Genomic DNA, 11,041 nt, shown 5'->3' on the forward strand with positions numbered 1-11,041 from the left:
TGGGGCGGGGCGCCTGATGCCCAAAGGCCCCTCGGATTCTGGAATCCCGCCCCTACGCAGGAGGGGCCTGGGGTGAGGCGAGGGAGGCCCCTGGGGTGCAGAATTTAAGGAGGCGCTCACTCTAGGGGTTGGGCACGTTTTGGCACGAGGACGCCACTGGCTCAAACGGCAGTAGCCCTCCCTCGGGGCCCCAGCAGGACGGAGGCATCTATTAACCCACTTGTCTGGCGGTTCCCCAACGCTAGTGGCGAGGGCTTTGGACTTCGTCCCAGCAGCTCTTACCCTGTTTTCTCTTCCAGTCTCTTCTCTTAGCATCTGCCGCCCTTAGAAGTTTGTCGAACTCTGTGAACACAGGGGGTGGGGAGGAACTGGCGTGAGCCAGGAGGAGCGCAGGTCCGGGAGTGGACTAGGGGGGCGTCTGGATGGACCAGGAAGGACCCCAGGGCTGAGAGCTGAGGTCGGGGACCGGGGCACGGCTGACCGTCGTCCACCAGCGCCAGGGTGATCTGGTTCTTGGCTTTTCCGTCTTGGAGCTGGGCAGTGTACGACCCTTTGTCGTCCTCGGTCAAGTGCTGGATGATAACTTCCACCAGGCCCTTCTCTCGGACAAAATTGATTTTGCGGTTCTGGGGAGAACAAAACACGAGAGTCTGTTCTGCTTTCTTCCATTATAGGGAATTTGTGTTGTGGTGGTGCAAATCGGGGTGTAGTTGGACTTGGGGTGGTAAAGTTAGAAGACTTCAGGTTTGGGGAAGGGGTCCTGGGTACCTCTCTTCATGTGTATAGACACACCCGGCTCCTGAGAACACCCTGGAGCCCAGCGGGCCCAGGAGAGTCTTGTGTCCCAGTCAATTTCAGTTCATAATAATCCCCCAATCTCCTACTGCGCCATACTTTTTTGGTTATTTTCTGCCACTTTTTTTTTTTTTTTTGCAGTTTAATAGGCAAAAGTTCCCCATAAAATTATAAAGGGTACTATAAAAATCCTGTGTGTCTGCTACCCAGAGTTAGTACTTCTTTATATTTTGTCACATTCTAACAATTTTCAAAACGTTTTGTTTTCCACATTTAGGATCCTTTCCCCTCTGGCTTCACTTGTACTATGATTTGAAGAAACTCCTAGTTTTGTTTTGTATTTCTATAGTCTCAGTGCTGTGTGCTGAGTCCAGACTTTGTTACACTTCCTCTATCATGAGCCAAAGTCATGCAGGCTTCATCTTTATGCAAAACTTTCTCTATTTTCTCAGTTGTTCCTCCTGATCCTGGGGCAACCAACCCCATTGTACGGATGCAGAAACTGAGGCACAGAGAGGTGAAGAGACCCGTCCAGGGGCACGCGGCCCACAGGAGATGAACATGAACCTTCTGACATTTAGCCTCGAGTTCTTTTCTCCTCCGTCAGAACCAGCTCCTCTCTTGATAACACATATGTAATGACGGCCACTTGGCCATCTGGAGATGGAATTCACAAATAAGATCATTTTATGATTAAATCTCTTATGAGATTGAAATTGGCATCTTTGTAAGTAAAAACAGTTGAGTATGGGCAACTTATATGGTTCAATTAATACAACTTGCTGCACACAAAGATTTTAAAAAAGCAATGTAACACCACAACTATAATAGGAAGAGGAAATAAAAGTAATGCTTTTCAATACACAGATGCTCATATCACTCACTGGTGCTTCATGACTTACAGTGAATTCGTTTTAACTAAAGAGAAGTTAGGAAAGAAAACTATTCTGTATGGGGGAATTCGCTGGTGGTCTAGTGGCCCAGATTCAATCCCTGGTCAGGGAACTGAGATCTTGCAAGTCAAAGCAAACAAAAACTATTCTGTACAAGAACAGGAAAATGAATAAAAGAGCACAGGTAATGTGGCTAATAGAATAAGACTATCAGTGTATGTTAACATTGCAAAAAAGTTAAAAAAATTGTGTTTGTGTCTCAGAGTTAGGGTCTAGGCTTGGATACTTACAAGCATGAATGTAGGCTTTTCATCTTACGAATGTTTGTCAGGATACTCAAAAATTGTGGGGGGCATGGGAAATTCTTTGTGGGAGTGTCCCTTGCATTGGCAAATGTCTAGCATCCCTGCCCCCCGTCCCCCAGGTACTAAAATCCAGGTGTCCCCACCCAGACTCCTTCACTGTGACAGCTGAAGCAGGTGGCTATTTCTGAAATGTCTGCTAGGGGGAGGTTCTGGCTGGTAAAGACCACTGCCAGCGAGGCCACCTCCTGGGCCAGGGACCTCATTTAGGGATTCTGAGCCCCCAGTTACCGGTGAGCTGAAGATTTCCTTCTCGTTGAAGATTAGATGCAGCTCAGCCGCCGGAGACAACTTTTCCACTTCCAGCCAAAGCCGCACCTCTCCTTGCTCGAGGATTTCAACGTTCCAGCCGGAGATCAGCTTGATCACTGGGAGGCAGAGGACAGGAAGGGGTGGGCAGGGCACCCTTCTCCCCTCCCCACTCCCGACAGCCCCACCTTGAGCACTGCATGGACATGCCATGTGCAAAGTGCTTCAGAGTCTGGTGGAGACATAACTAGGGTGAGGGTCTGGGGAGGGTTTCCCACATTCAGTCACCCTAGATAGAATTCATCTCAGGTCATTCACCCTCCTCCTATGGCTTTGAGGCTGTGCTTCTCACCCTGGCTGGACACCAGAAACATAAAGACTTTTAAAAAACATGTAATTTCATTTATTTCTCTTCATTTAGAAATCATTTGACTTGCAAAATGTTGCAAAAACAGACAGAAAATTCCAGTATCCTGAACTTTCCCAAATCACTGTATGTATTTTTTAAACCAGGAAATGAATATTGATACTATTCTACAGATGTTGTTCAAATTTTGGCACTATTTACTAAGACGATTTTTTTTTTTTTTCTGGTGTGGGATTCAATACAGGATCCCACATTGCATCCATGAACTTTCAAAACGCCAATATCTGGCTCCAGTTCCAGAGATTCTGACTTATCTGGGGCACGGCCTGGACGTTTGGATTTTGAAAAGCTCCCGGGGTGATTCCAGTATACACCCAAGTTTGTGACCCCTGCCACAGGGATTACAAATGCTACTCCTGGCCAGTGGAGGAAAGGAGGGGTTTAGACGACCCACAATCCAAGAGGAAGAAGAAATCATCCACTCTGCCCTCCCTTGCACCCCACGTGCTCCCTGCTGGCCACTCTTTTCCCTTTATGGACTGAACACTCTCTGGGTGTCTGACCGTCCAGCCCCAAGATGACCCCATCCTCCCCTACTCCCTATCAGCCTAGTGTCTGGCTCTTGGCTGACTCAGCTCTGCTCAGGACACCCCAGTGGGCCTGGCATGACTGCCCAAGTCTGGCAGCTTGGACCGCTTACCTGGGTTTCTGATCTCATGGCTCAACTTCTTCAGCTTGTTCAGCTCTGGGACAGGGAGGAGCAAGGAAGAAACCAAAGAGAATGAGATACCTGGGCTAGTGGGGGTCATGGGAACCGTTCTAGCATCCGCACTGGGTGAAAGTCCTGAGAGACTCAGCTCGGGGTCACTTGGTTACCAAGGAGGTTAATGATGACGATTGCGAGCCTTGGCTCTGGGGCACCGAGGGGGCTTCAGGGGTTGCTGTAGGCCCCCCTGAAATCGCTTATTCTCCTCGTCCTTCAAGGCCTGATCAAGTGCCACTTCCCCAGAGGAGCACCTACTGTCTGCCAATCTCTGCATGATCTCAGTGATCCTCACACCATGCTGTGGGGGGTGAGCGTTACTGTCTGCCTCCTGAGCCCCCTTGTTAATCCACTGTGACATGCTGTCCTAGAATCTGAGGGCCTGGCCCCTTCAATGAGTACTTCAGGCAACACGTGTCGGGGGCAGGTTGGCACAGCGCTGTCTCACCGCTAACTGCTTCCTAGTGTTAGGTTTGTCTCTCCTGCTTAGCTGAACTCTGGACCTACATGGGTGTCTGGCACACAGCAGGTGCTTGGTAAATATATGTTGCATGAATGAACTGGCAGAGGCAGAGCCCATATCTCATTGTCCCTTGTAAGGTTAGAGTCCAGAGTATGATGAGTCTGCACACACGGCAAGCATCATATTCCAAACCAAAAAACGACACCCACTGCTTTTGTGGATGGTTTTATGCTTTTGTGGTTGGCTTTAGCTTGCATGGAGTCACGTAAGGGTGTCTGCATAACAACATTGTTTCACTTGGGGTATCAGGGGTTATTACCCTCCTTTTACAGGTGAGAAAACTGAGGCCCAGAGAGGGATCATGACTTGCCCAAGGTCAAGCAGCCAGGAAATTGTGGAACTGGAATAGAAATCTGGACCCGCCTGGCTACTGTGTCTTAACAAAATCAAAGGGCCCCCTGTGCATTCAGCAGGGAGGACCATGGCTGTCCCAGTTGCTATGGAGACAGCAGAGGGTGAGTCTCCTGGACAACGGCTTTAGGCCCAGCCTCCCCTCTCTGGTGGCCACAGCCCCCACTGCTCCCTGTGGCCATCCTCACCCCTTAGACTAACTGCCTTTGGCAGTTTATCACTCTACTTACACTGTTGTTTTTTTCGGCTATGGAAGGAAGTGAAATAATTCACTGGTACCTTTGCTTTTACCAATAGTAGAAAAAGGAAAGAGAGAGAATAGTATGAGCTCCATCAGGCAGGGGTTTTTGCCAGCGGGCTTCACTGATGTAATTCAGTGCCTGGGACGCCTCTGGCATGTGGTCAGTGCTCAACTGATACTTATTCATGGACCGGCTGACTGAGTGGGTGGCAGAGGACCTACTTCTCTTGAAATCTCTGCTTTACTCATTTTTGTGGCTTCCTGCTGGCCCCTGGGGTATTTGTGTTTGGCACTCTGGGCCTGAGTCTCTGGGTGGTGGCAGCGGAGAGGGACCTCACCATCCTCCGTCAGTGTGTGGCTTGCTGAGATGTCTTCGTCAGCATCTGTGACCACCACCGAGTAGGTGCCCAAATCCTCGAGGCCGGGATCTTTCAGGATGATCTTGGATCTGCAGAGACAGCAGAGCAGAGGCTCTGAGAGGGGACTCGTGCCCTGGAAGCCTGGGAGCTGGGGAGTCTAGGTTGGCCTTGGAAGCCCTGCATCCCAGACCCAGACCCTGGCCCAGCAGGGGCGTCTGCCTCCTTCCACGTTCCCAGAGTCCCCTCCCCAGAGCCAGTCTGGCCTGCCGTCCTCAATGGCTCTTGCTAGCCAGGCTCTCTGAAACTGTCTTCATACTGGCCACATCCCCCAGGCCTGCCTCTCCTTGGGCTCAAGTCATTAGCTTTGTCTCCTGCCGGACGGGGCCAAAGCCAGAGCTGCTACAGATGGAGGAGCAAGGTCTGGAGGCCCTTGACATCCTAACCCCTCTTTTACTGATGAGGAAGCTGAGCCCAGAGAACTTCCAAGAGCAAGTTGCTGGTACCCAGGCTAGAAACCAAATCCTGAGCGTCTCCTTGGAAGCAGCCACATAGAGACACACTTCTTGCAGAAAAAGGATCTCTAGATGAGTATCACCATTTCAGCCCGTCTGTTGCCCTCTCCCTCACTTCTCCCTGAGGTGGCAGTCAGCATCCTTCACGGGAGACCACGCAGCCCCCTCAAGCTCATCACCAGGGGTCCTGCCAGGTGGTCTCACCTGCAAGCTTTTGCCCACTCATCTGATAACAGCCGGGACCCGTGCTCTAGGAGTGTTGCCCCCCCTCACTTACTTGTTAGCCTCCTCCTCGACCTTCCTGCGAGCCTTTGCCCACTCATCTGGTAACAGCCGGGACCCGTGCTCTAGGAGTGTTGCCCCCCCTCACTTACTTGTTAGCCTCCTCCTCGACCTTCCTGCGAGCCTTTGCCCACTCATCTGGTAACAGCCGGGACCCGTGCTCTAGGAGTGTTGCCCCCCCTCACTTACTTGTTAGCCTCCTCCTCGACCTTCCTGCGAGCCTTTGCCCACTCATCTGGTAACAGCCGGGACCCGTGCTCTAGGAGTGTTGCCCCCCCTCACTTACTTGTTAGCCTCCTCCTCGACCTTGACCCTCTCTGGGTCCGGTGGGCCCTTGTAGTCTTTGGACCACTGAAACTCGGCCGAGTCGGGGGCCTCTGGGGCTTCAAAAGCCATGTAGATAAAGCCCTCGTCATCCACACCAACCTCGATCTCCCGGGCATCTGAGGGCAGGATTCAATGGAGGGTACCAGACATTTAGAAATAATAAACCAGGTAAGGCCCGTTCCCTGCTTAAAGCCTCCAATAGCTGCCCATTGCACTCGAAGAAAATAATAAACTCTAGACTCTTGTGGCCTCCAAGGCGTTGCATGACCAGGCTCTTTCTCAGCTCAAATGTCACCTCCTCCGAGAGGCCCTTCTTGACTACTCTGGCTAAAGTAATGCCTACCCCACCCTATCACCCTGTTTCATTTCCTTTATTGCCCTCATCACTGACTTTTTCAGCATTTACTTGTTTACTGTCCATCCGTCCCCACCCCTGTTACTAGAGCGGGAACCTTGCTGTCTCATCACTGCCTCGTCCCCAGTGCAACGTGGGTGTCATCAGATACTTGCTGAATGAATAATTAAAAGAATGGGAAAAGAACACACTGTATAATGAGAAGAACTGAGTGAGTCCGGCATACACGAGCTGTGTGACTTGGTCATTTAACTTCTCCGAGCTACAACAAAATCAGTTCTTAAGTGGGGACAGCGAGGGCGTCCCTGGTGGTCCAGGGGTTAAGAATCCGCCTGCCAATGCGGGGGGCACGGGTTTGATCCCTGGTCCAGGGAGATCCCACACGCTGTGAGGCAACTAAGCCCACGTGGCACGACTAAGCAGCTGGAGAGCAGTCCCTGCTCGCTGCAACTAGAGAAAGCCCTCAAGCAGCAACGAAGACCCAGTGCAGCCAAAAATAGTAAATAAATAAAAATTAAAAGTGGGGACAAGGACAGCTCTCTCAAGGGCTTGTTGGGAGGGTCAGACAGTGTAAGGACCTGACATAGCGTCTGGCCTGTGTGGTAGGAGGGGACCCCGGGAGGGAGCTATGACTGCAAGGCAGGCAAAGCCACACGGCGTATCTGAAATGCAGCTGGCTATTATTTTAAGTATCCACGAAGAGTTGTAAGAGTTTAAGAACGTGGCATATCAAGGATGGAGGACCCATCTTGTAGAAAGAGACCGTGTGTTCAGATTTCAGGATCCATCTCAGGATCCCACAGAAATAAAGGAGAGTTGGGGCTGGGAGAGAAATGGGCAGGAAGGGGTGTAGAGAGGAGGGGAGGCCCAGCCGGTTCATCTTCCTGCTACGGATCCTCCCCTCCCCCGCCCCCTACCTGGCTTGTCCTCCAGGAGTACCGGGTCGGTGGGCATGGATGGCTGCCCTGGGCCCGCTGAATTCACAGCCTGTACTTGGAACATGTAGGTCTTCCCCGGCTGCAAATCAGAAATCTGGAAGAAAGGAGGGGGTAAGAGTGAGCCCTGAGGAGGGCAGAGGCCCGCCCTTCCTGCAGCTCTGGCCACCCTGCATGGGATTGACTGATCACCATCCACCCCAGGGGGGCAGGGGGAGCAGGCTGCCCGGAGGAGGGGACAGGTTGGGGGCATGTTGCCTTCCTGAGCTCCAACTTCAGACAGGCATCTCCACTGAGATTACCTCCCATGCCTGTGACGCCCGGAACTCCATCTGCTTGGGGCTTAGCTTGCCATCAGCTTCCTCACGAGAAAACTCTTTATCCTCCTGGGCCCCCTGCCTCTCCTCCATCCATCACCCCGGAAACAAGCTTGGGGATCATCTTTGACATCTTTTTCTTGAGCCCTAAACCTCTCATCACCAAAGTTCCCATTTTATTTCCCTAACGTTTCTTTCTTTTTTTTCGAATTTATTGATTGATTTTTGGATGCGCTGGGTCTTTGTTGCTGCACATGGGCTTCCTCTACTGGCAGCGAGCACGGCTTGCTCTCCAGGTGCAGTGCACAGGCTTCTCACTGCGGTGGGGTCTCTTGTTGTGGAGCGAGGCTCTGGACCGTGCAGACTCAGTAGCTGTGGTACATGGGCTTAGTTGCTCCATGGCATGTGGAATCTTTCCGGACCTGGGGTTGAACCCATGTCCCCTGCATTTGCAAGTGGATTCTTATCCACTGTACCGCCAGGGAAGTCCGTCTAACGTTTCCTGAATGTGACCTCTCTGTGTCCCAGCCATGCCTTGATTAAAGTGTTTTTTCTCTCACCGGGATTAGTGCAACAGTTTCCTAGATGGCACCTCTGTCTCTAGACCCATCTTCCCAGTCTATATTTCCCTCTACCAATCTTTCCAAGGTGCCAGTCTGATTACACTTAACTCTTTCAGTGGCCTTCAGGGTGAACTTCAGATTTTGGGCTTCGTACCAAAGTCTTCCTCATCCAACCATCTTCAGCCTTCTGTCTTCTTCCTCCGCTCTGTGCCCCTTCACTCCCTGACTCCTCAGGGTCCCCCATGCGTCACACTGCTTCATGCCTCCCTGCCTTAGCCCTCGCAGAGCCCTCTGTCTGGAATGCCCTCCCCTCCTCTTGGTCTAGCAACTCCAACTCATCCTCAGCCACTCAGCATGGCAGATGGGATGAGTCCAGGAAGGATCTCTTACCTTCCTGCTTGGAGCGCCCAGAATCCCCTGAACCTGCCTCGATTGTATGACACACAGTATTGTAATTGCCGGTTCCCCAAGGCCTGTGACTTGAGCCTTGAGCTTTTTACATCCAGGATCTAGTTCCCGGTCTGGCACTAAGGAGGTGTCCAGAAGTGTTGAGTGAATGCCAGCCAATCATCCACAAGCAGAAATACTGCCAAGTCACTGAAGCTCCCCGACCCTGGAGAGCAGAGGGACCAGCCATCTCCTGTGGCTCTCGAGGGTCAGCTGTCCAGCACTGGCTGACTCTACCGCAGGGAGCCGGCTTCCATGGGGGCAGCAGCTGCAGAATCTCAGAGCATCCCATGGGCTCTCATCCCTCTGTGATTCAGTTAAGACTTAATATTATTGTTTCAAAATGAAATATTTTTATTCTTTTCTGACTATGAAAGAAATGCATGCTTGTTGGGGGAAATATCAAAGCAATAGAAAAGAATATAAAGTGAAGGCTCCCCTGGTATTCCCATCTCTAGAGATGACCAAAATTGCCAATATTGTAAAAATCCATTAGTACTTGTATTAAATGCGTGTAAACCATGTTGAGGGCTTCCCTGGTGGCGCTAGTGGTAAAGAACCCTCTTGCCAATGTAGGAGGCGTAAGAGATGCAGGTTTGATCCCTGGGTAGGGAAGATCCGCTGGAAGAGGGCATAGCAACCCACTCCAGTATTCTTGCCTGGGAAATCCCATGGACAGAGGAGACTGATGGGCTACAGTTCATGGGGTCCCAAAAATTCGGACATGACTGAAGCGACTTAGCACTCAGACCATGTTGAAATGTGACACGCACCATAGTCTGCTTGTTAGCATCTTCTTTCCACATTGTTTTGGGTCTTTTGAGCATGCTTTTCTTTCCTCTTGGTGCTAACAGAGTGTTCACCTGTGGTGTTGAAACCCACACACCCTCCTGCCTGCTGGTGAGAGATGCCTCAGGAAAATGAGTTGGAGAAAATATTCCCTCTCTCCTTAGAGCTGCAGAAGATAAAATTGAGTACATCTCATGGAACTTTCCTTAAACCAAGGAGGCCTGTGAGACATGTTGTCTTCAGAGACAGATACTACCATCTGGAAGTCTGTGATCCGATGGATTGTTTGTTAGTAATTTGTGTCTGTTAAGAATGCTACGGGCTTCCATTGTAGCTCAGTTGTTAAAGAATCTGCCTACAATGCAGGAGACCTGGGTTCGATCCCTAGGTTGGGAAGATCCCCTGGAGCAGGGCAAGGCAACCCACTCCAGTATTCTTGTCTAGAGAATCCCATGGACAGAGGAGCCTGGCAGGCTACAGTCCATTGGGTCCCAGGAGTTGGACACGACTTAGCGACTAAATCACCACCAAGAATGCTTCAGTGGACACCTTTGTTTTCGCACAAAACAAATCTGCGTGAGTTGTCTTTGTAATGCCAGAAAAGCATTGTTTGTGTTTTCCCTTCTACACATGTGGAAGTGAAAGCAATCACCACAGGTGCATAAAACCAGTGATTTTGCTAGATTTATCATTTATCCAAAGAGTTTAGAATTTGCTTCTCATAGAAATTAAGAAACATGTGTATGCATATATGGTCATTAATATACAATGTGATATACATATATTACATGTTGCGTGCTCAGTTGCTCAGTTGTGTCTGCCTCTTTTGTGAACCCATGGTCTGTAGCCTGCCAGGCTCCTCTGTCCATGGGATTTTTCCAGGCAAAAATGCTGGAGTGGGTTGCTATTTCCTCCTCCAGGGGATCTCCCCAACCCAGGGATCAAACCTGCATCTCTTGCATTGCAGGTGGGTTCTTTACCCATGAGCCAGCAGGGAAACCCCTATTAAATGTTATCTAACATAAGGAAGCAACTGGACATGGAACAACAGACTGATTCCAGATAGGAAGAGGAGTACGTCAAGGCTGTATATTGTCACCCTGCTTATTTAACTTAAATGCAGAGTACATCATGAGAAACACTGGGCTGGAAGAAGCACAAGCTGGAATCAAGATTGCCAGGAGGAATGTCAATAACCTCAGATATGCAGATGACACCACCCTTATGGCAGAAAGTGAAGAGGAACTAAGAAGTCTCTCGATGAAAGTGAAAGAGGAGAGTGAAAAAGTTGGCTTAAAGCTCAACATTCAGAAAACGAAGATCATGGCATCTGGTCCCATCACTTCATGGCAAATAGATGGGGAAGCAGTGGAAATAGTGTCAGACTTTATTTTTTTGGGCTCCAAAATCACAGCAGATGGTGATTGCAGCCATGAAATAAAAAGACACTTACTCCTTGGAAGGAAAGTTATGACCAACTTAGATAGCATATTGAAAAGCAAAGACATTACTTTGCCAACAAAGGTCCATAAAGTCAAGGCTATGGTTTTTCCAGTGGTCATGTATGGATGTGAGAGTTGGACTGTGAAGAAGGCTGAGCACTGAAGAATT

The 11,041-nt window shown here is 50.1% G+C and overlaps 1 protein-coding gene across 1 annotated transcript in view; it reads right to left on the reverse strand.

Annotated features, from left to right (window-relative positions):
• MYOM3 (myomesin 3) overlaps positions 1–11,041 on the reverse strand; it is a 56,258-nt gene that overhangs the window by 10,692 nt on the left and 34,525 nt on the right. Inside the window, exons 22-29 of the mRNA XM_010830245.1 lie at positions 7,297–7,411; positions 5,984–6,140; positions 4,883–4,992; positions 3,367–3,411; positions 2,282–2,418; positions 482–626; positions 243–342; positions 121–156 (exon numbers count right to left, since the gene is read on the reverse strand). Coding sequence (XP_010828547.1) covers positions 121–156; positions 243–342; positions 482–626; positions 2,282–2,418; positions 3,367–3,411; positions 4,883–4,992; positions 5,984–6,140; positions 7,297–7,411 — 845 coding nt within the window. The remainder of the gene's footprint in view (positions 1–120; positions 157–242; positions 343–481; positions 627–2,281; positions 2,419–3,366; positions 3,412–4,882; positions 4,993–5,983; positions 6,141–7,296; positions 7,412–11,041) is intronic.

This window comes from Bison bison, unplaced genomic scaffold (assembly GCF_000754665.1).
Source record: "Bison bison bison isolate TAMUID 2011002044 unplaced genomic scaffold, Bison_UMD1.0 scf7180017864516, whole genome shotgun sequence".
Taxonomy (NCBI): domain Eukaryota; kingdom Metazoa; phylum Chordata; class Mammalia; order Artiodactyla; family Bovidae; genus Bison; species Bison bison.